The 24,567-nt window shown below is 38.6% G+C and overlaps 1 protein-coding gene across 1 annotated transcript in view; it reads right to left on the bottom strand.

Moving 5' to 3' along the window:
• Nucleotides 1–1,201: 1,201 nt before the first annotated feature.
• Nucleotides 1,202–24,567, bottom strand: part of RNF17 (ring finger protein 17) — a 46,749-nt gene continuing 23,383 nt past the window's right edge. The window contains exons 19-38 of the mRNA XM_042868407.1: nt 24,199–24,352; nt 23,370–23,485; nt 21,052–21,169; nt 20,180–20,294; nt 18,366–18,587; nt 17,813–17,963; nt 15,889–16,007; nt 14,949–15,039; nt 14,334–14,449; nt 13,754–14,043; nt 12,129–12,292; nt 11,251–11,370; nt 10,159–10,239; nt 9,383–9,508; nt 6,322–6,432; nt 4,610–4,766; nt 3,754–3,889; nt 2,681–2,870; nt 2,217–2,318; nt 1,202–1,860 (exon numbers count right to left, since the gene is read on the bottom strand). Of these exons, the coding sequence (XP_042724341.1) occupies nt 2,220–2,318; nt 2,681–2,870; nt 3,754–3,889; nt 4,610–4,766; nt 6,322–6,432; nt 9,383–9,508; nt 10,159–10,239; nt 11,251–11,370; nt 12,129–12,292; nt 13,754–14,043; nt 14,334–14,449; nt 14,949–15,039; nt 15,889–16,007; nt 17,813–17,963; nt 18,366–18,587; nt 20,180–20,294; nt 21,052–21,169; nt 23,370–23,485; nt 24,199–24,352 (2,676 nt within the window). The 3' untranslated portion in view covers nt 1,202–1,860; nt 2,217–2,219. The remainder of the gene's footprint in view (nt 1,861–2,216; nt 2,319–2,680; nt 2,871–3,753; nt 3,890–4,609; nt 4,767–6,321; nt 6,433–9,382; nt 9,509–10,158; nt 10,240–11,250; nt 11,371–12,128; nt 12,293–13,753; nt 14,044–14,333; nt 14,450–14,948; nt 15,040–15,888; nt 16,008–17,812; nt 17,964–18,365; nt 18,588–20,179; nt 20,295–21,051; nt 21,170–23,369; nt 23,486–24,198; nt 24,353–24,567) is intronic.

Below are 24,567 nucleotides of genomic sequence, written 5' to 3'. Positions count from 1 at the left end.
TTCCTGAACTCTTATGTTCCCATGTCATTTAATTATAAACGGCTGACTTGAACTAAGGACATTACATTCTGAAGGTGACAACAGCTTTGTATGGTATTTTCAAAAGCACAAAGGGCACTTCAATACCAGAATACAGACAAAGACCATGAAATGACCTTTCCCCTGCTAGTAGAAACATGATGTAAATGTACTGTGCAACAGTGAGCAAGGTGCTGGCTTCGAGCTCTACAGATAAGTTTTGTGCATGTGTGTTCTATGTGGACATCTGGAAAAGCTGTTTTGCCATGCAAGGCAACATGTGAATCAGTGACAAAAGCAACAGCCTAAAAACAGACAATGTTGTCTTTCTCCATTTTGGTTCATCTTGTTAAACTTGCAGAAAGCCAAGAAATAAAAGCAGCTTGTGCATACAGAGTTCCTGCTCATGAAACAAAAAAAAGGGGGAGTTAAGGACACCCTGTGACAGCAAACACCTCTACAGAGGGCATCTTCCAGTGATCTTCCAGTTGCAGTAACAGTTATTTTTGCTACCACACAAACAGGGGCTGTACTTTCAAGGTTTTCTTAACCGTTACTTAGATGTATGAATGATCTGCATAAACACTCCAGATAAAGGTTAAAATAACACCACAGGACAGGATTAGCAGCAGTCAATGAATGCACAGTGTGGTGCATGCACTGAGGAAGCCTGTACTGAATGCAGGATTATGTGACAGTTACAGTGAAGAAGAGTGGGCATCTTTAAGTACTATGATTACAGTAAGAAAACAAACAGCAGACAGCCACCTTGCTCAAGAACTGAAGGAGGATCAAATTAGCAAATCTGAAGCAAGAGACTCGGACTGAAACCAATTTTTAGAAAATGTAAAGGACTCAGCTGATTTTAGTGAGATTCAAGCCTTGTCTTGTGTTAGATGGAAGCTAGGGAGGTGGATATGTGGATCTGTACACTTGGTACTGGTGAAGGAATGCATTTCAGAGAGATCTCTGAGAAAGTAAAATAACTTTGTTTTGTTAGAAGGCAGCTCTCACCTTCTCCATGTCTAAGATTTCAAGATCTGATTTTTGTCTTTCCTTAGTAATTTAAACAAATTGCTCTATGAGCTGAGCCCTGAACATTAAGGGTATTTAGGTCTTACTAATATAGCATACACTCCTAAGTGCTTTTATATAAAGAGAAGAAACCATCATTTATGCTGAGCAAGCTCCTCTTTATTCTAACACTTTCAACTGAATGCTGCAGACAGGGGAGGAGGAAGTGCAACAACAAACAAAACCCATCCATCTTGTACTGAAACCAAAACATAACAATGCAAACGTGTTTCACAACAACAGCAGTAACATCGCCCTCTCCCACCTGTTCATTCCTAGTTCCAGTACTGCAGCACTGTCACCAAATATGCCTGAAATATAAACTAGTTATACCACAGTATCATCATCCCTTCACCTATTATAATGAACAGTGGTGCCCAACATTACTTTTGTATTTATTTCTTCACTACTCCACACTCATTCCATCTGCTCTCACAAGAACAGTTGATAGAACAATACTAAAGGCTTTAAGGTCAAAAGTGGTTTAGAATAATTTCACTTATTTCAAGATTCAGAACCAGAGAAAACAAACATAGATAAAAAGAGTGCTCAATAAATGGGAGGGAAAAGTAATACTGAGTTGGTTAAAAATAAAAATCAACCACCCCTCCAAAAAACAGAACAAAGCAGTCCTTCAGCATCTCTGTAGGCAACGCATACTGTAAAGCTTCTCTTTGCTGTGCTTCATGTTTGACTGGATGGACATTCATAAACAATCACAGATGAGAACACAGTCTGAACCACTGGCACAGACATTGAGAGCAAATGCTGAAAATGAAGAATAATTAAAATTACTTGGGAAGAGGATACTGCTGCTCACCTGCAAGTTACCTTCTTCATTGAGTAGCAGGAGGAGTTCTTCCTGTTATATTAACACTTCAACTAACTGTTGTTTCTTACAGCTATTATGTGGGCTTCAATAACATTTAAGTAATTCCCACTTTTAAACAGCTTTTCATTAGAGAAGTGGGGACAGATTAGTTTTTTTTTTTTTTTTTTTTAAATACGTGTAATTTGCTTGTGGTCAACTCACATTAGATGGCAATTTAGATCTTGGCTTAAAGTTTTTGAAATAATGCCCTTCATGATGGTACAAATCTGTAGTTCTTATTCACTGTACTTACATTTCATTCGTCCAAATCTGCAAGTCCCATTTCTATCAGTTTCATATGAACCAGTTTTTGTTCTTCGCCATACAGGAAAATCGTGATCTCTGGTGAAAGTGACTGAAAATCAGAAGGTGACATTATTCAGTACTGTGATAATAAGCCCTTCACATCTCCAAGCTAATCAATACTAACAATGACTTCACTGGCTCTATTCGCAGTTCCATGCATGCATGGAGTATTTCTGTTGTTAAGGAAAGGAAACTGCTTTTTAAAGAAAAGGGATGCTCAGAAGCACCTTGATTCTAAGAAAAAGGAAAGAGCCACATGATTTTCTCTCCTCAACAGCAATTCCTTCATAGTAAATGGTTCACAATTTTAAACAATGAGGGTCCGCAGCAGAACGAACCAAAATTATACTGAGATTGCTAGAAAGAATTTCAGGCTGAACGAGTGTGCAGAGAAATAACAATGCTTCTCACAAGAATGGAAGCAGAGAGCTGTTTTCCTTCTGCAGAGTCCATCATAGTCCACAATGCTTTCACACTCCATTCTGGGCAGTAAGGAATTCTTTCTACACTTGTATCACATAATGAAGGCTTAAAGCCAGCCAACATGGCGTGTACTGCCTGAACAGGATACTTCAGCAAATGAAGAGGTATCTGACGCAACCTGCAACAAAGAAAGAAAAATGTTTTCCTGCAATAATGTACCTGTCAATCAAAACCATTATTAAGGACAGAAAGACAGCTCAGTAGTGCAGAAGATTTAAGGTGAGGAGGCTGGGATCAGGGTCACTGCTCTACAATAAACTGATGGTGTCACACCAAACTCATCCATCTGGAGGGCTAGGCTCTCAAAGGACTTCAGCATGGCTGAATCAAGAAGCAGGGCCAGTTCCACACAGAGCCCTCAACCTGCTGAGCACACTGGTTTCATTACTGCACCTGAGGGGAGGCTGAGGCACCTAATGCAGATCTCCAAAGCTGGTGCATGTGGACTTCTGTGATGCTTCACTCTGAAGTACCCGAATCAGAATACCTGACAGAGCACTTCAGATTTATAATATCATCTCTCCATTCATCACAGTCCTTTTATGTCAGAAAGAGTAGAAACTGATCAAGAAGTCTCTCCCCAAGATCTTAACTAGTTCGAGAAGCAGGGCAGCTGTTCAAATCCCCATTTTTCTTGTGTTACCTTAAGCAAGGAATTATAGTTACTGCATGAGCTCAAGAGCATGTCAGTATGACTGAGCAGTATTTATACGAAGAGAAAATACTTGAAGAGAGAAAATTCGACCCTAAAAGTCTTGAGTGTTTGCAATATCCAGCTGACACCAGTGCATGGGCTGGTGCTTGAAAGGCTCTTCCTGGACTGGCTCAGCACCAGTCAGAACAGGCATCTAGTGATAAGCTATCACTTACGTATCTGTATGTTAAGAGTGCTGGTATAAATAAATGCTTATAGTAAGTACATACACATGTACACACACACACACACACACACACACGCACACCCATGTTATACATGCATTTGTTTTTTCTTATATATTTACTTGCTTGTTGGGACAACTAAAAAATTGCCATAGTCAACAAACTGAACCAGGATCTTAACGGTGTCAGTTTCTTCAACAGACTGGAGCTTCGCTCTATACCATAAACTATCTTCATATTCTACGAGGCAAGGCATTTCTGTAAAAACAACACAAAAAGTTCAGGTTTTCTTCCATTTCTAACTCACGCTATTTTTCTACATGTCTTCCAACTCCCTCTGAACTCGAATTCACTATCACTGGTATGCAATTATAGTCCGGTTTCTTTACCAGAAAAAAGACTCAGAGTGCTCAGCACTGGAACTTTACAACTTCAATTCATGTTCTTTAACACAGAAGACAGAGTCTAAAATGTACAAGGCAGATACTGCATCAAGGCCCAAGAAGAATTTTACTAGTTGGAGAAATCCAGTGCCAGCACTGACTGGTTTCTTCACAAAGTCTGTTTTTTACCTAAACTGAGAAATTCAGATAAAGGGAAGTGACACTCTCTATGGCCAACATCACTTCAACTCTTGGCTATGTAATCTTTAGGTATCTTATTTCTTTCGAGTATTTGACAGAAAGACTCCCACGGTTACAGCTTCAGGGAAGAGCTTTATTACTGTCACATGCAATCTAAACTCCGTTCTCATCAGCTTCAGCAGAAATTTGAGTTCTTTCCATCATTTTCTAGTGGAAAAATATGACAAAGAAGTCTCCATTTAGTGTATCACATAATCATCATACAATTATGCACTCTGATAGACTTTTATTTAAAGCTACACTGAAATAGAATTATTTCTATTACTGAAAAATAATTTCAGGTTTTTGAACATCCACATGGAACAAGAAGGGAAAAATGAACACACTGACATACCTGTTCTGAAGTCTGTGAGAAGGGGAAGAGTATCCACGTATTTATTGCACCATTTCAGGGCTTCATCAAGGGTCTTCAACTCTGAGAAACAGCTGACATCTCCCTCTGTGGCAGACTGCTTGGTAAGGTTCTCAGAAGGATTAAGGCAGATATATACCTATTCAAGAAGAGGCCTTCTTATGAACTTTGCAGGCTTCTTTTAACCTTCAAATTTCAGTGATCGAGGATTACTGGAAGTGTATTTATTCCCATCTTGGAAAGGTTTCTGCACACAACTCTCTTCTCTTTCTTCTTTCAAATAATTTTGTATTCATGTAATTTTTCCCCCCCAAATTAGAAGTAACCGTTGATCAAAGCCACATTTCAATACGAAAGAGAGTGAAAGGAACACATGTACTAGAAAGCATATCTATATAAGCTTTCCTAGCTGTACCTCACTAGGATTCCTCCCTCCCGCTACTTGATAAACAATCTCACTTCGTAATGGCAAACCAAAGATTGATTTTAAAACTACTGAACGAAGAACTTTTGAAACAGTGTTATATTTGCTATCATCAGCATAATGCTGTGGGTCCAGAGAAGAAAAAACAACTGAAGAAATCCACCTGAGCCATCTCTGAACATCGTATTCTACAGATCGTCCTAATAATTAATAAGTTACTAGTATTTCTGAGCCAGGAACAAAATCAATTTTCTAATTTGTACCAAACATACAGTCAAACCACAACCCCATCCTGTAATGGTGCTTAAATAAATGAGTCCAGAGCAGAGCATAGTGTTTATGATTATATGCTGTGATCAGAAGCAAGAGTTCAAATAATGTGCACAAAATGAACAAAAAAAAACTCATTATAATGTTGCTCCCATAAGAGAGGAAGCAGACCAGACAACCAAACTTCCAGATACTTTCATCCTGCATTTAGTCCTAACAATGGACTATGTAGAATACATATTTCTGGTGAAGATGCTTTATGTTTATGTAAATTGGATGTGGTGAATTTACAACAAAACATAATGCTGAATTTAAAACAATCACTTTAAGAATGCCAAACTTGTTCTTTTGGTTTACCAAAATGATGCATACAAGTGCTTGTACACTGATCAACACGCTCAAAAAACATTAGATTTTGTAGAACAATCAGCTTCTCACTGCTTCCCAGTTTTGTATTTCATCCAACATTTGAAGCCCACACAGGCATCTTTTATTTAATCAATCAATATTCAGCCTTTTGCCCTGGCAGACTAGAGAGGGCAGCTATGTATGGATCACATGAAAACCAATGACCAATCATAAAACAAAGAAAAGGCTCACAGCGTACAAAATCCCAGCAATTTCATTTTTGGAGAATAAAGACAAAAATCCTTCGTGTTCTGTAAAACTGAAACCCAATGACCTAGTTTCTTACTACTCAGGGCTAATACGTACCACACTACAGTCTTCTATTTCCTAAAATTCCATTTTTTTTTTCTCCCCCCCAGGTCAACGGGCAATATTTATTTCTCTGTCAGCCCCAGCCCCTAAGAGTATTCCTAGTAAGCGATCATTCAGATAGCTGAACTACTTGACCACCTGAATCAGTAAAATAAGTGGCATTCTGCAACACTGCTTTTGGTATTTTCTGAAATTCAAAGCTTTTGATATCTTCTTCACCAGCAGATGAGACAGCAGTGTTTCCTGTGTGCAATGCATGTGAGATGTTCACAAATCGTACCTCCTTAGGGGTCACAAAATGGGTTACCCTGACAGGAAAGATATCTCCTTGAACAGGTAGCGGCGGCAACTTGTATGAAGGCAAAACAGGAGTGTGTCCTTCAACCAGCACCTACACCAAGACAAACTTCAGTCAAGCATTGTATTTCGTAACAAAAATGCAAACTGGCATCTGTATGATTTCTCGTTCAAATATTGTTGTAATAACATCATTATAACAACGTAAACAGTGTGCTGTTGATGCAAGTGCTGTTGATAAACATACACAAAGATCAAGAACACTGTGACAGGCAACCTGATTACACCTAGCTCTGAAGATTCAGCTTACATTTCAGCCTGTTCCCTGCTGGAGCAGAGGTTTGGCCAGAGGGACCCAGAGGTCCCTGCCAACCTCTTCTGTGGTGTCTGAAGACCTGGATTCACTTTTTTGTTTTTAAAGGTCTTTTCCTACTGTCAGTAGACTGAATTTAACTACCACATCAGCTGCAGTTTGGAGCTCATCTCCTGACCTAAAACAGACAGACTTTCCCCAGTTTTGCCTCCTAAACCAACAACAAAAAAACAACCCCCAAACCAACAACTAAAAACAACCTGTCAATCCCAGGAGCAGCTTAAGATGGAACAGAATGAGCAAACCTTTGCTCAGATTAAGAGCTTAAATATGCAGATTTTAAGAGCCTCACAGCAAAGGGGCAATAGGACCCAAGGAAATGGCCACAAGTTGTACCAGAGGAGGTTTAGGTTAGACATAAGAACTTTTTCTCTCCGAGAGTGGTCAGGCACTGGAATGGCTGCCCAGGGAGGTGGTGGAGTCACCGTCCCTGGCAGTGTTCAAGAGGCGCCTGGATGAGGAGCTACAAGATATGGTTTAGTGCTTGCGGTAGCAGGGGTAGCGGGAGGACAGTTGGACTTGATGGTCTTGCAGGTCCTTTCCAACCTTGTGATTCTATGGTTCTAATATGTATTGGAACATACAAATACAAAAGAAATACATCAATAAATACAGAAATGGTCGGTTTAAGGAATTTTGAGCTGACTTTGTTTCAAAAGAGTTTATATATAGTTAAATACTATTAAGGAAAAAGACAGCATTTCTAGAAGCCTGGTCGGAGCTCAGAACACATTAAAAACCTGTCTGTTGAATGAAGCAAGATCACCACTCCCCATGTCTGAATACATGAGCACAAGGCAGCACCTAGCAGCATGGCTCCACAGTGACATCCAAACAAAACCTGCAGCCCCCCAACAGGATATACATACATATACATGTAGGTGTATATATATACACACACACTACACACACATGCATGTAATCATATACACTCATGAACCACTTATGTACGTAAGACCTACAGTAAGAATCACTGCTCTAAGCTTCCCCAGGACACTTGGGGTGCACTCCCTGCTCCTTACAAGCAAGGACAAGTTTGTAGTCTTAGCAGCTCCTAAAATCAACTTCTGCAGCTCTAGAGAAAACTATCTTAAAGACAAGAACACACTGTACCAGGACATGAGTGTAGTGGACTCTACTTAACCAGCTTATTACCATTACTAACAGAACTAGAACAAAGAAATACAGCACAGTGCCTGTCAGTATGCTTACAGATTAGAAGCAATGAAATGAGATTACAAAGCCCTATAGAACAGTAAAATCTATAATGGATATGCTTCATATACTAATGATATCCTTTAGTCAGTCTATCACCAGGCTTGTGATGATGGCTGTTCAGTCTCTACAGATAAACCCAGAGCTGCAAGTTTCATCTACCTGTTATTCCAAACAGCTTCTGGAAGCAGCCTGAGCTGCAGATGCCTTGCTCCTCTTGCTCAGGAGATGGTACATTTTCCTATAAATTGTTCAGAACAACTTATTCCGGAAAAGGATCTGCTTGAAGAAAGTACTCCAGGCTTTCTGAATTCTGCTCTTTGCTCACAGCTTCCTTCTGAAATTTTGTTTTGCACATTTCATTTTCATGATACAATTTCAAGATTCCTATTTAGCTCAATGACAGCTGTGTGTCATGTGCTGACATCACGAAAACACTGAGACTACGTTTCACTGTTTTCTGTGGTTTTTCAGTCCTAATACATGCAGACATTCTCTGAACTGCATCATACATTCCAAGACTTGTATAGTGCTGTCAGTCTCTGCTAATGCATTATATTGCAGAATTATTTTCTGAAGTAGAGACTCACTTTGGAAAGAAAAATAGTTATCCTTCAACTACTCTTTACATTCTACTTCCTCAAGCACTTCATAAAATTCATTGTAGATATTAATAAACTTCTTGGAAAATAAATACATGGACGTAGTTATCACTTGAATTAAGACCTTGAAGACTTGAAATGGACAATCTAATTAATTCTAAAGATTGTTAGGTTTATGTGGAGAGCCCTCACTTGTCACTTGATTTACCTTGCTGGTGACATACCCAACTTTTGCTCCCAGAAAGAAATGAGAGCATTCAATTTCCTATCAGTTTTCCCTTCCTCCTCCAGAGCCAGTATGATTGTCTTGGGACACAGTGAGATGGAAGGAAGTGAATAGCAGGAATTATATGGAGTTAGGAGTGGGGGAAGAGAAAATGCTTTCCACATCACTCTCCTCCCACCTGAAGAGAGTCCCTGTCTAGGTGAAGTCAGTTATACAGGTGAACTTTACGACATGTATCTCACCTGGAGCAGCCAATTCAAATATGTTACATGAGACAACGAACAATCTTGCCATGAATTTGTGTTTAGATGCTTTTCTAGGATTAACTAATCCCTTCAAAGTGACAGGAGTTTCATACTATTCCTATCCTTTTAAAATTAAGTTTTAGAGGAAAATGAAATGCAGACTAAAAATCCATTTTCAGCACTAGGTTCAAGAACAAACTTTTGGCCACTCACTGTTCCATGCAATTTTAGCAGTGTATCACACCTACATTTGTTATGCTCAGGAGCTGCTATAGTTGGTCTTGCTGCAAAACTATATGGAAGTGTAAGAAAATAAAACATCAGCATTCACAGTAAGTAACCAGAAATTCCTTCCAACAGCTGCAAGAGACAAAAAACCTCACCTGCTTTGCTATTTCCTGACAATCATCAACAACACAGTACTTCTTGTCTGCCATGAAGGAAGAAACTGACATTCCACTGAAATACATGCAGATGGACAATTTTCCCCAGGGACTATCAGGGAGCTTCTAATTAGAAGAGGCAGAGTAAGATTACAACAGCAGTCAGGTTTTAGAAACAGTGGCTAGGAAATTCTAATCTAACGACACCATGCACATATATTCAAAGGTACAAACACAATGAGGATGGTTAAGAGCAACTACAACAAACTGGAGCATGACAGTCTCCCTGTGGAGTGGAGCAGTGACTATTCAGTGTAACACTGAAACATTATCTCATGTTTCTCATTCAATAATAACTACCTTTCACAACTAGAAGTTATGTGAAATTTCAGGTTTTTTGGACAAAATAACTATTTGTTTATTTGTAATGCTAATACTCTAATGTAGACATGCCCATGCTTAGCTATGTCGAAATTTCATCACTGAAACACTGTATTTAGAAGAATTTACCACATCAGAATGACAATGGAAGACAAACATCAACAAAAAAATCATTTACATCACAAGGATATATTTTAAGGCCTGAAAACCATTAGAAAGCAAATTTTAGTTTTGGATTCTCCTTCCTTCTCACACATAAGAAAGACTGAGGATGAAAAAAATGTTTAAGAAACACACTTCTTGCTACCTTCTTTCAGCTAGTGTTCATAATGCAGGTTTAGAAGTACAAACAAAAAAGATAAGCCTTGTTCCACACAATGATGAAATTATGCTACCTGAACACGTATTTCAACCTCCTCATTTCTAAGTAGCTTTTGAAGGAGATCCACTGCATCCTGCTGCCAAGAACTTCCAATCTATTTGATAAGAGGGAAGAAACTTTTGAACTTTCACGTGCTGACAAACATGCATGCTTGTATTATTCTTAAAATACTACCACAAAAAGACGTGCCTATCATTGAGCAGCTTCTTTGAAAGCACACTCTGTTAGCCTGGTTTGTCTAGAACAACGTAACATTTTCTGCTATTTGGTGCACTAAAGCTTACAGGGTGACAATGCTGTGCTGATGCAGCAATTTTCAAATCTTGAAGTGGCTCAAAAAGAGATGGTACCATGTGAGTTACCATGTACATGTGTAAGTTCTGTGAAACATAATCCAAAGACATAGGAGTACACTTGAATATAGCAGAGAGCAGAAGACAGAATACTTCAAATATTAAGCAGTATCTATTTGCTTCCTGATCCACACACCTATAAGCTTACCTTTACTAATCTATCAACTGAACTGCTTAAGTCTTGTAGCAATTTAAGTTTTCTCAGAAGTCAGCTACGTATTTCAGTAGTCTACACTTAAATGCACCTCTTAAAAAATGGGTAATATATGCAAACATCTTCACATGTTTATCATGTGAACTATTTCCTGAGTCTAACAAAAAAGCCTTAAAACTATTTCTATTAGCTTAGCAAAACAAATTGTTTCCCACGCAGCTATGCTCAAATCGACAGAATCACTTTCCCGAGAACTGGAAATCTACAAGTTTCTGGTCTGCAGTATGAAAGCCAGGACTTGCTTCTTCTTGCTGCTACTGTAGAACAAACTGCCACTTTGGAGCAGCAAACCACCAGCCACTGCAGTCTCACAATGACTTTGTTCCAATGACGGCTGCTTTTGAAGCATGGTCACTTCTGAAAGCAATCGAGCACATTCTGATTGAGAACTGCCCCGATGAAATAATCTTTTCAGCTGCTTTGAATTCTCAGAGGCAAGCAAAAATACAAGCAAACTACTCAACCTTTCTATGACAAAACAGTACTATCAGTTTGAATAACTGCCTACTAAGAAGCCTCAAAATTTAGCATTACTCACTGGGGTTGTCTTGTAGAGTTGACATGGTATGCAAAATGGAGGAATAGAGGTATACAATGTAGTTGGATGCAGGTGGCACTGAGGGACCCTCTCTATGCAACCACTGTCTACATACTGTACCTGTATGAAAAAGTTTTTCTAAAATCATTCCTGTTTTTAAGGACAAGTTTAATAAAAGAATGAGTTCATTTACAGCATCCACTCTTCTGGAAGAAAAACAACCATTTGCTGATTTGCGTGTAATGTGATGAAGTAGAAAGGAGGGAAAAGATTAAAGAACCACTACGGTAGATCAGAATCTAGTCTTACACAAAATCTGCCTCTTGTGTGATAATCTGCAACAGTTTAACTAAAAATACATTATGAACTAGGGAAGTGTCGACTTGCTGTAATAAAAAAGCACATGCAGACTGAAGAGACTACTTAATAGTAGCAGTTAAGTAGAAAAAGGAGCTCTATACCACAGCAATAGAAAGATTTCAAACAGACAACCACTGCTGGCTGGTCAGATGGAAACTAAAGAAGCATTTTCAATGCATTCTGCTTATGTTCATAACAAAAATGTTAAGAACACAAACACAGGAAATCAAATGAGATTACTTGCAGCTAATCAAGGGACTGAAGACAGCTTTTACTTAAGAGCATTTATCATTAATAGGAAAACTACGGGAAAAACTTGAAAACTGAAATAAGCAGACAGAATTCATCTTCAAGATCAAAACAAAATCAGAACACTGATCAGCTTTAAAGAGAATGAGCATCTGGACAGTGAAGTCAGCTGAACAGAAAGAGTTAGAAATTTGAAGCACTGAAATACATTACTTGAGAGCACATAAAATAAACACGTGTTTACACACACACGAGACATACAAACTTACCTGCAGAGTACCACCACCGTGCTCTACAACTTTACCTCGATACCAAAGGCTATCTGACCCTCTTACAACACAAGCTTCTTCCTTTTTCCAAGAATAGGGGTCCAAAAGACCAAGGCACTTAAAGTTACTTTGTATTTCAACCATCAATTTCTTTAGTTCACTTTCTGGAAAATAGAAGAAAAAAGCAGCACAGTATGAAATTCAAAGTCTGTACAAATTATTCTGATCGCTAAGACAGACCTAAAAGAGACAGCACATTCAAAGACACGTATAAGCATTAAGTACACCTGCCATTCCAAAATGATGTTTTCCAAGACTGTTACAGTAGGTATGTTCAATTTGTATCATAAGCAAATCAGCTACCACTTCAACAAGAAGGAAATCACTGTTCTCATATTAAGCCCATTAGTAATTGAGGGTTCTAATCCCTGAAAATCCTCATTGCTCTCTATAACTTCCTGAAGGGAGGTTGTAGTGAGCTGGGGGTCGGCCTCTTCTCTCGTGCCATTAGTGATAGGACCAGGGGGAATGGTTTCAAGCTATGGCAGAGGAGATTCAGGCTGGACATGAGGAAGTATTACTTTTCAGAAAGGGTGGTCAGGCACTGGAATGGACTGCCCAGGGAGGTGGTGGAGTCACCGAGCCTGGGGGTGTTCAAGGAAAGACTGGATGTTGTGTTGAGGGACATGGTTTAATAGGAGCTATTGGGAATAGGTGAACGGTTGGACTGGGTGACCTTTTAGGTCTTTTCCAACCTTGGTGATTCTATGATTCTATGAAAAGATGGGTCTATAAACTTTGCAGTTGACACCTTGACAAGAGGAATATGAGAATCTCTGCATGAAAACACCAGCAGATTCTCAGACACAAAAGCCACCACAGAACAGCCGCCCAAAAGATCTTGTTCAGCACTGGACATGCTCTACAGGAACAACTGTTAAGAACACAGTGCTGGACCAGGAGGGTTATTGTATTTGCTTTTCATACAGTTAAATATATTTGTAGAGTGACAAAAGGAATTTTCCCTTGGCAAAATTATTTTTCCTCAACACAGCAGATTATCACGGTACTGAAGACTAATGCTGCACCTGCCAGATTAAACTGCACCTTTCAATGGGTTCCAGCAGAAAATAAGATACAGAATCTAACATACCAAAATTATTAAAAAAACCAAAACCCTGTATACTGGACTCAAATTGAAGAAAAAGAAGTCCAGCAATATAAGAGCACCACACATTAAAAAAAAAATTAAAATAAAACCCGTGCTGCTTTAGCCAACACGGCATAGAGAAGACAGGCAGCCTGCCTGTTCCCATGGTAGGGCTCCCGACCTTCGGGGCGATGAAGGACAGGACAGCTGATCTGGGTCTGTTTAAGGGCGCCGCGCCACCTGGTGGGGATTTGGGCTTTTTAGTCTGAAAGCAGCAAAGCTGCCATGGTCGGCACAGCCCTCACTCTCAAGACTAAAATCTTACCGTATCTAAAGCACAGCATTCCCTAAGAGGAAACTTTCTGAACTACGTTTCCATACAGAACACATACAATAGAACACATCTGGCATTTTCTGATACACAAACATGATCGGATTCATAGACATACATGGGTTTCCTTCCACGTAAACTTACCAGATGATTTTGGTATTATATAAAGAGTTCCATCATTTCCAACGCAACTTACTACAGCCTGAAAGTTTCTTTCTTCAGGTATAATGGGGGGTTTGTATGTTTTATTCATTTCCAAAGGCAGTCTGGACTTCTGTTCGTTCTTTGAAACATTATTGTCTTCCTGTTCATCAGAGCTGCTTCTTGTACATGCAGGTTCTGAGTTACAAGTGCTCGGCTGTGAGTTCACTTGCTCTAAATGTACTTTAGGATGTTTCACAGGGACTGCATAAGCCACAGCAGCTTTATCAGTTCTAGCACAACCAAATCATATCAATATATTAACTGATGAACAATGGAAAGCAAAAAAGAAAAACACACCCACAAAGTCAGCAAATCCTTGTTCACATACCACCAAATCTCACATCTACCAACTTAAACAGAAACGTGGAACATAAAATTCTTAAGTTATGTAAGTTACTTAAGATGGTGTTTCGTTGCTACATACAGTGCAGAAGATAATAAGTAAAACAGAAAGTTGAATTATTTCACCGCAACGTAGATTTACGAGTCTGAAAGGATATAGAAAAGAAAGTATCCAAACCTTGTGTTTCTAAAAGCCAAACCCTTTTCAATAAGGTGTTCTGAAAAATCAATCAGTTGTCCTGCCTCATCCTTCCAAAGGATTTTCACAGGCAATGTGCTCCCCTCAATGGTTTCCTGCAAGAAGTTATGAGAGCTGTAAAACATGATTACGTGCATTTCTGCTCAACTTCTGGCACTTCTTTCACTTCATCAGGGCAGACTGCCAATGAGACTGAGCGTCTGCGCGCCAGTCAGAACATGCAAAATTTACTTAACCCATATCACTGTCCTCATCATTTTACACACTGTTCCAAACATGGCATTGAAAGAAGTAACAGAGTAAAACTGCGCTTTAAAGCTCAGCTGTTTGCTGGATTTGCTGGAGCCCAGAGATCATGAAGATGTAAATACTATTCTTCAGTAGCTAAGTACACCTAAAATGTTTTTTCCCCCTCTATTCTGGGTACACGAATGCTCCAGTGAAAAACAAAAGTAAAACAAACGGACAATAAAAAGCCTTAGAGCAAGCAACAACCTAAGCATGTTCCTCTCACGACTCCTAGACGAGTGAAAATACTCAAAAAAGAAGTGAGAAGCTAAATGACTACTTGCAGTGCAGATCTGGATTACAAACCTGTATCACTACTTTTGCTTCTGCCCCAGTTAGGCAGTAGGAGATACATTCACACACTGTTGCTGTCCACTGCATGCTTCCACCTGTTGGTCTAAGGAAACAGTAATCTCCTTTACTGAAAGAGAAGGCAGCGCACCCAAACTTTATCCACAAAATCCACCCTCTGCTGGCATTTTGATGTTCTTTTTAGACTGCCTGTACTGCCAGGGGAAAAACAAACCAACAAATCTCAAACTCTATTACAGTCAACCTTTAAAAAAAAAAAAAAAAAGAAGTTACTTTGCCTCTCAATCCATAAGACAGAAAGGATTCAAATCTAGACATCCCATACGTTAAACTGAGAACCATGCACTCTGAAAGTGTGACACCTGTCTTAAACAATCAAGGAAAATGCATACTTCACCTGCAAATAGCCTTTTATATCCATTCATGGAATAAGTATTAAAAATACTTCTTTACAGTGTATTAAAAAAAAAAAAAAAAAGAATGGAGGGGGGAATATACCCCAGTCCTCTTCCTTGTCTGTAGTCTATAGAAGAAAGACCTCCTATATACTTTCAATGAGATCTAATTCATCTCAAATTCCATGTCAAGAAAAACAAGTCTTCAGAGAAAGAAGGAAACCTGTAGCATCTCCCCAGCATTTTATAATTCACCCTATAAAACATTCTTTCTTTGTGTATCATATTTTGTGTCACTGTTATCTACCATAACCCTTAAAAAAAAAAAACAACAAAACAACAAACCCTTTACAACAAAAAAAATGACAGGAGGCTCCCATCTTGTCTCTTCTTTATCCAATCCCTCTCTTCTCTCTCTCCCCAACCAAAACCATCATATTCAAATCACAGATCATCAGTACTAATCCAGGAAAAAATTAAGTTATATCATTATCAGGTTTCTGATGTTGTTACTTCAGCATAAAGGTAAGGAAGGCTACCTTATATCTGCTAAGGCACACTCTATTGCTAATGTTTCAGTTCTCTTCATGTCTTCCTGAAGTTCTCTCAGACAACTGATGTCCACTGTTTTTTCTGCTCCAGAATCATACAGTAGTACCTGTTACCAACAAGAAATACAATGAAACAAACAAACAAACACACACACACACACACACACTCCTGGTGTTACCTGTAACACCTGGTAAGCTAAAGCATTCCTGAACAGGTAAGCAAGACTGAGACGAATATTACCAAGATTCCTAACAGACAACACAAGAACAACAGTGCTGGCATTTGTGCAGATGTCTGTCACAGTGCTGAGATGACAAATCACACTGATGTCCTCATAAAGGGTTAAACAACTTCACAAAGATTGTCACCTGCTTCATTTCTTTTCTGCTGTCTCAGTCATGCTGGTAAATTTAAGTGTGTAAATCCAGAAATGCTGAAATAACCTTGCTAAAGTCAAAACAACTTCCCTGCTCTCCTCTCTTCCGTAAGGTCACGCTGATGAACCTGTCTTGAGCTTGGAGATATCTTTGAAAATAAACAGCTCTTGAACCCCCGTTCACTGCAGCTGTTCCCTACTGGTACCATTCAAGTAGATTCCCAAAGGAATCCAAAGTTGACTCTCCTGAAGTCCCAGGCTGTGATTCTGCTCTTTGCCTTGATTCTTCCTCTCAGGATCCCAAATTCCATTGCCTTCTGATCGCTGCAGCCAAGGCTGCCTGCCACCCGCATGTCCCAGACCAGCTCTCACATCAAAAGCATCAATTTCAAAAGAACCTTCCCATGTCAGCTCCTTGATCAGTCATCTATGTCGTAAAATTAACAACACACTGCAGAATAAATTCCTCGATTGCTTGTACTTTGCTGTGTTGCCCTTCTAACATATAAAAGCCCCTAAGGATCACAGCCTTAGAGCATGTGGCTTTTCCCACTTGCACGTTGGTCTCTTCTGCTTCCTCCTAGTTGATCTGTAGCAGACAAGCACCAAATTGTCCATACTGGTTTGCCACTAATCTCAAGCTATAAACTCTAAGCCACGTCATTCCTCATCCCTAGGTAAAGCTCTGCATGCTCTAGCAGTGAACTCACATAAAGGATGATTGCCCCTTTGTCATTTCATGTAACAGCAAGAATTGTTAGCCACCGAATTTGTGCTATAAAAGTGACAGAATAGTGCATTTCCAGCATTTCCAACTGGTATTTTAAAATTGTTTTTTGAGGGTTCTTAGCCTCAGAAAGCAGATTATCTACTGCAAAACAAGCAGATGAAGTCATGCTTTTGTTCCTTCTAGCAAGTCCCGTGTACATAACGTGGTGAAGCTTGAAAGAACCAGCTGTAAACTAGACCTGGATACCCTGCACGACTGTAAGACTACTCTTACTTTTGATGCAAGTTGTTACCTATTACTGACCAGCCTCCTCCAGCACTCCTTGTTCTTGACAAAGAAATGCAACCAAACATGTTTGAAACAGAATTATGTGAGAAGGCAGATGTTAGACTCGCATGGAACAGGACATCACCACCAGCTTAAGAGTTCAAGGAACACGATTACATTTCTTCCTATGTTGCAGCACTCAGTTCAATTGGCCCCCATTTTTTTAAGCAAGGATCATTAGGTTTGACTTACAAAGACCAGGTTCACATTCCCATTGGAATCTAAGGTAATCTGCTAGGCTATAGCTTGAGAATCTATGCCGTGTTGCAAAGCAAAGTGTAAACACACACAAAGTCAACCTCAACCTGTTTCATTTATCACGTTGCCTGCAAAGAGCATTTGAGCTCCGATGGAGCAGTAATTTTATTTGCAGCTTGACAAAAATCAGAAGGCTGCATGACAAAGTATTAATGCAGAGGATGCAGACTTTAATCGATGAATGCTTACAGATTTTAGGAAAGTAAGAATGAGAGATTACCTCAGCAGTTGTTTCAGAGACAATTCTGCTTATCTGTCCTCTACACCACTGTTTCAAATCACGCACATAAACAGCACAGTGCATATTATTTTCCCACTTCACAGACTGCGGCTGGGATTCTGTGTAGAAGGCATCCATCTTCTCCTGTAAACTAATATTCAAAAATACATTTTTCTAGTGTTAGCATTTTCTCAAACGAGCGATGGGTGTTATTCAGCCAATGACTGGTTAACTAGCATACTGTAAAATTTTATTAGCTGTTTAACAGAAGCTAAGGTTGTAGCTTTTCTTTATGGCACGTTAGAAATAAATGAAATGAAGCTGTGAAACAGACACTGTCCAAATAAAGCCCTTCAACAGCTGAACTATTCAGAGAGATCATGGACATTCTTATCCCATTATTTGAAAAAAAAGAATCCTTTCTCTTGACAACATTAAAGGGTGTGGCATTCATTTAATGCCATGACTAATTCAATGGCAGAGTTTACTCTAATTACACTTCAAAAATAAGTAACACAAATGCTTTAACTCTAGAAAATTTGAATTTTAGTACCTTTTCAGTTTGCTTTCTGATGACAGCCACCGGATAAAAATTTTACTAGGAGACACAACGTGACTAATTATCACCTGAAACTCTTTCTCAGAATATGATCTGAAATCCTGACTCTCCAGGGCTTTCATGTTTACGGGATTTAAAGCTCTCAGTTTTTCAGGAATTTCTTCCAGAGAACTGTCCCACGTTTCCTTGGAACTTGCAGGAGTACCTTTAATGTACCTAAATGGAGTGTAAATTAATCAGGATCCACATATCAAACATTTTTCAGTCAAATATTGCTCAACAGCCAACAGCACAGATATCTTTCTATATTCTATCAAGAATACCTTGATAGAAACTTGTTGTAATGGTGTGAACAGAATAAAGCCATCAGAAGTTGGTCAGTATTTGCCCATTTATGTGAACAACAGCCTGGCCTAGTAAATGACTGGAACAGCATCAACGAAAGACAAGTAAAGAGTTGGAAAATCATCTCTAAATGCAGAACTGTCTTCTTCTAAGTAACAAAGCCCCAAGGAAAGAGCAAGTATAAGCTTCAACTGCACTTCTGGGCTTCCAAGAAGAAACTTTTTCAGAGATCCAGCACCTATCCTGTCCTTCCTGGGTAGCAAACTGCTTTAGCAGAGAGCATTCCTTACTGTTCCAGTACTTAAAGACTGGGGGCAGGTGTTTGAAATGAAGTGACACTGGGAGTGAGGCTGAACAGGGGAGGACAGGCATTACATCTGCCAACACCTAAATCTGTAACAAGATATTTATTCTAATCAGCAAGAAATCAAGTCAAATTCCCCAAGCTGAGTCTGTTTGCTAGCAACAGTACAAATACAAACACTTTTCCTGTCTTTCATTCTGACTCCACGAGGTCTCTTTATTCCTGCTTCTATTTTACGCACAGTACAAATATGGAGAAGAGAGTGAAAACAAAAACAAAATTAGTGAAGTCACACAGAAACCTGTATTTAATTAAGGCTAGTAAGGCTTTTAATTATAGCTGAACAGCAATACAAGAAAATACAGTGGTGACAATAATCCTGCTGTTAAGGTTCCAATAAAATCACCTAACTTGACCAAGACTTATTAAAAATTGTCACCAACTCAAAACAAGGATTCCCAGCATTTAATTTATTTCTGAACTAAGGTGAAAATCCACTTACTTGCCATTTCCTGAAACAAAAAAAGAAAACAAAAACAACAAAACTCAAATTTTCTTTTTTGAAATTAAATTCCACATTTAAGAATCTTTTTATTCTCATCAGGTCAGTAGTAAAAAATAAAATAAAAAAAAAAATCAACTGAAGAGTAATTGATTTTCATAGTTATAACTCATGGATTGTCTTTTCCAAACACAAACTGTATGTGGCAGTGGAATCTCTTTATCAGCCTCATCCCTCCCACGAGACTTCCCAATTCTTCTCTGTCCATAGCTGGCATATGAGAGTTTCTTGTCTAATAACAGAGATTCCAAAGAGATGAGGTACTTGAGGCGCAGCTCAAACAAAGGTGGTATTTCTTTTCTCAGTAAGGGAAAGTGAACCATAGTAACCAGTCAGGAAAGATTTGGCACATCACAAGCACATCAGAAGCACAATGCAAACACTTTATCTGCTACTTCTGATTCCATCACACTTTAGCAAAGTATCTATTAAGCAGATTTGGTTTGAGAATTCAGTTATACAGCAGCAGAACCACAACTTATTTCAGTTGATTACTGTGACGAATGTTTCACAAATGTGGTAAATTCCAATCACTGAAGCCAAACATTATAGAAATCCAGTATTTCCAAAAACTTTTAAACTATGCAGTGTATTTACCCAGGTATGTAGGATGCAAGGTCTTCTCTGACTAGCTGGCAGTTAATACTTGAGCCTCTTCCACAAGCAGCACGGGAGTCAAAAAGTTCAACAGACAAAATATTATCTAACATCTCTGTGAATTAATAACATAATTAACAAATAACAATATTAGCACCAAAGATCCATTAAAGACTATTGGTTCAGAGACATGCCAGATAATATGAAGAAAGGTAATTTTCTGGAATTAACCTGACTGATGATTGTGAAAATCAACAACATAAAGAGCCATAGCTCTGCACATAACTGTAAGATCAACTTGAAAAGACACCAATAATTACTGGAAACCACCTGCTGCATGTAAATTTCATTTACTATATGGACTCCAAACCACCTTGTATGGATGTTGAAAAATAATTACCTATTAACGATAAATGGCATACAGGAAAAAAATATATTATGGCATATCCATAAATTATATAGCACTATATACATACACACACACACACACACACAGCAATCCATTCCTGAGGCATACAGGGAGGATGTTTTAGAGCAGCAGTGATCAGACCCACAGCCGCCAATTAAGTCAGAAACTGCCAAGAACAGCTAGGAGGTTTGGAAACAAGCTGATCTTAATAAACCAGATTACTGAAATCCCCTAATACTGGTGTGGCCCTAAATAAAAGCAAAGAGAACTTTCATAACAGGTACGTCTGTTAGCTCTGCTTCAATTAGTTCCTGCCTGAAATCTCTCACACTCTGCTACCTGTCCCACTTCCGAGTATAAGCATTTCAAACAAATGCTGTTTTTTAGCTATGAAACCATATTTCTATAGGTGAGAAAATTTAACAATATTGGAGCAGAAATTGATACACTCTTGGTAACTTACCAACAACTGAGCACAAAACAGATTTATCTTCAGTCATTTCTTTGAACCTTCCTGTGGTTGCTTTGCTCCACTCACCTGCTGCTTCACAAGGTTCAATGTAAGCCAGCCTGCACTTGACCTGAAGAATAACTTTCATTAATTCTCTGCTAGCACATAAATCAATTTCATCCTATTGCAGTAAAATCACAGCCATCCAAGACAGCAAAGACAACACGACCCAGGCTTCTGGCTCCACACTATTTGTATCTAAGACCCATGTGATCCTACACCCCGACAGCTGGATGTGAATCTTGCTTGAAATGAGATTAACCCTCCTTGCCCCCTATTTATGGTCTTTACAGTCAGACCTAAAATGGACTGCAGACAACGAAAAAGACTAACACAGCGAATGCAGTGACACGCACTTAATGCATTTAAGCTTAATGGCTGTACCGCTGTGGAAGTCTGAAGGACTGCATACACAGACATCACAGTACCACAGAAACTGTTAGAACTGCCAGATTTTGGAAAGCTGTTAGGAAGACAAAAACAAAATACAAAACCAAACCAGCAAACAAAACGACACACAAACAGGGAAACTGATGAAGTACTTGGATCAAAATAATTATTCCTTAGCATCCTTATTTCAAACATCAGTGGCCACACTAAGGTTCAATTTCAAGTTAACTGTGGATGGCATTGTTCCTTCCTTCTTGTTTATCACACTAAAAGAAAGAACAGTAATGCAGGCAGAGGAAAGAAGGAAAAAAAAAAAAACGTAATGGAAATAAGAATATCATGTGAAGGTATACTTAGGATACAGGCAGCCAGGAATAAAACTGGAGATTTTAAATAACATTAAAAGAAAAGGGCTGGGCATGCCAAACTCAACACCACATTAAGCACTGCTCAGTTCAGGGTCAGCAACATTTCTGCAGCAGAAAAGTTCATTAAAATGCCTGCAAACTGTATTAATGGGTTGAAAGAAGTCCAACTTTTCCTGTAACAGCACAATTCAAATCTCTCCTGTAACAACCAACACCAGACCTGCACAAGCGGCCTCGCTGCTGGCACTCCTGCCTTCTGAACGTCTGATTTTGCGATGTTGTGTTCATTCATGTTCAAAGAATTTCAAATCCTTTCTTTTAAATTGGAAAGATTTGAAATCATAGCAACACATAAGCAGGCCTGCAGATCTTTTTACTATCTGTGCTGGAAGTAATAGTGGGAGCAAGTTATTATTTCTTATGCAAACTTCTGACTTATGGATCTTGCCAGACTGTAACCTATGGACGGTATGAAGAATGCTGAGAATAATTACTTTCCTTAGTGCTCATGTTCCATTCTGTATCAGTATCTTCATGGCCCACTCTCCCTCATGATCAAAGTGACATGACCCAGTAGTAGGTATTCAATAGTTGAAAAACACCTCACAGATTTTTCTAAAGATTTGTATTTCTTACCTTACAGATATTATTAACCTTAGAAATAAGAAACTAACTGGGATGATGAGATAAAGCCTATCAAAATCCCAGCACCTTTATTCATTAATCACTCAGACCTGCAGTATTAAGACATTGCAACAAAGAACATTTGGCAGTTTTCACTGTTTCCCTTTCCTTGCTAAGAGCAGGATTCAGAGCTGGATTATTTTTGCTGAAACTTTTCCCAGAAACATTCTGTTCCACATGTGAACAACCAAACCTATTTTCACTAATAGAAGCTGGCTAACCATCATAGCAGCAATCACTAGTTCTGTTGCCTATGACAGGTAATGAAAGACTACCAACATGCAAAGTTTTAAAGTTCAGCATCAGACGTACGAGCAACCAGAGCAGTGGAAGAAAAATAACTATTCTCTGCTTATGTGCATTTTTTAATGAACACTTTCTCATTTCTTTTTCCACTATGATTTTCTCTTGTTAAAGAAGGAGAAACTCCTGCAAGATGCAGAAGTTAGGAAGGAAGTCAAATGCCTTGAAGCAAACAAAAATGCAATTAGATTAGCTTACTATTTGGAGATGGGAGAATGTAAAAGTTATCCTTTTTATGGTGTAAGAAAAGTTATTTGAATAAATACATACAAACGCCATCTACCTCAAGGTAATACTACATTTTAGTTGAAACCCCAATCATCTTGTTTTTTTTTTAATTACCAAAATAAAAAGTTATAAATCTATGCCCAAAAAACATTTAAAATGTTGTATCACAAACCCATCCATCAAGGAACTTGCTTCACATTTTATTTACTGCACGACTGTAACAGTTCTGTAATTCCCTTTCTATCCCTTGGGATTCTATTTATTTTCAGTATTTAATTTGGGCAATCACTAGCTTACCTTTCCTGGAAAGCTCAGAAACTCATCTGCTGTGTCACGTATGTCTTTAAGAGGTACATTAGCAATGCTGCCAAAGTCAATGTACTTTACCACAACTGCTTCAGGATGTGGCAACCCTTCAAGAAAAAAAAAAAAAAACCACAGACAAAATCAAATTATTAACACCAAGGACTATGAAGTCTTAGCTTAAGCATTAGAATCCTAAAGTAATTTCCACCCCAATGAAAACACAGTATTTTCAAGTACTCCAAAAGCTAATGTAACAACTGTATTATTTTTAATAGCCAGCTCTTTCCAATTTCTGAAACAATAAGATTTAGCATTCTGAACCCAACACATCATTTCCAAAGATGCTGCCACATTAACTACAAGTAGATACATATGCAAGTTTGCATACAGGCAAGTTAAATTTGAGATCACCACAACTAAATGCACTATTCTCCTCTCGCCTCTCATGTCTTGGAGACTAACTGTGGGAAATTATCAACCCACACCAACTGCAATTCCAGATTGGATATAACAGACAAACCTGAAGATGAAACTGTAATGCTCAGTGAAACAGTGTTTAATTATATGACACAATTTCAGCAAGATTCTAACAATGAAACGTACTTTTATTTATTTAAATTAGACTATATAAAACATTTCATTAAGTGAAAAAAAAAACAAACACACATCAGTGCTCCTGAATTGACGGACACAGCTACAAGCACAAGACTATCCAGTGGAAAACAGTATCTGTTCCTTCTCATATCTAGAGGGCAATTCTGCTCTAGTATCACATCTGATTCTGAAACTCAGCATTACAGGGAAAGAATCAATACTTCACCTATGATCTGTGCTCTGCACCAGTTGCCACTTTTGTGTCTTGCAACGCAAGCTTGGCCTTCAACTGGGCAAGAAATTGTCTTGTCTTTGCTATTCCAATGTTCTTGTATTTCTTCAGTTTTCACTGGAAATGCTAAATCCACCTGACTACCTGCCTAAAATAAGAACAATTAAACATTCTGTGATATGTCAAACATTTCTTGATTCTTATAATTCTATTTTTGCTCTTTTAAGGGATACTTTTTTTTCTGGTAATGCACTCAGTCACATCATCTGGGAAGGTAGTTATGGACGTGAAAAATGAACTAAAGAGCCTAAGAATTATTCACTACTGCCCTGTTCAACCACCACTCCAAGGAAAGAAACACTA

Source organism: Lagopus leucura, unplaced genomic scaffold, assembly GCF_019238085.1.
Source record: "Lagopus leucura isolate 7727_CA_CO unplaced genomic scaffold, USGS_WTPT01 Super-Scaffold_100001, whole genome shotgun sequence".
NCBI lineage: Eukaryota > Metazoa > Chordata > Aves > Galliformes > Phasianidae > Lagopus > Lagopus leucura.
Note: the sequence above shows the minus strand (reverse complement) of the source record. Positions and strands in the feature narration are given on the sequence as shown.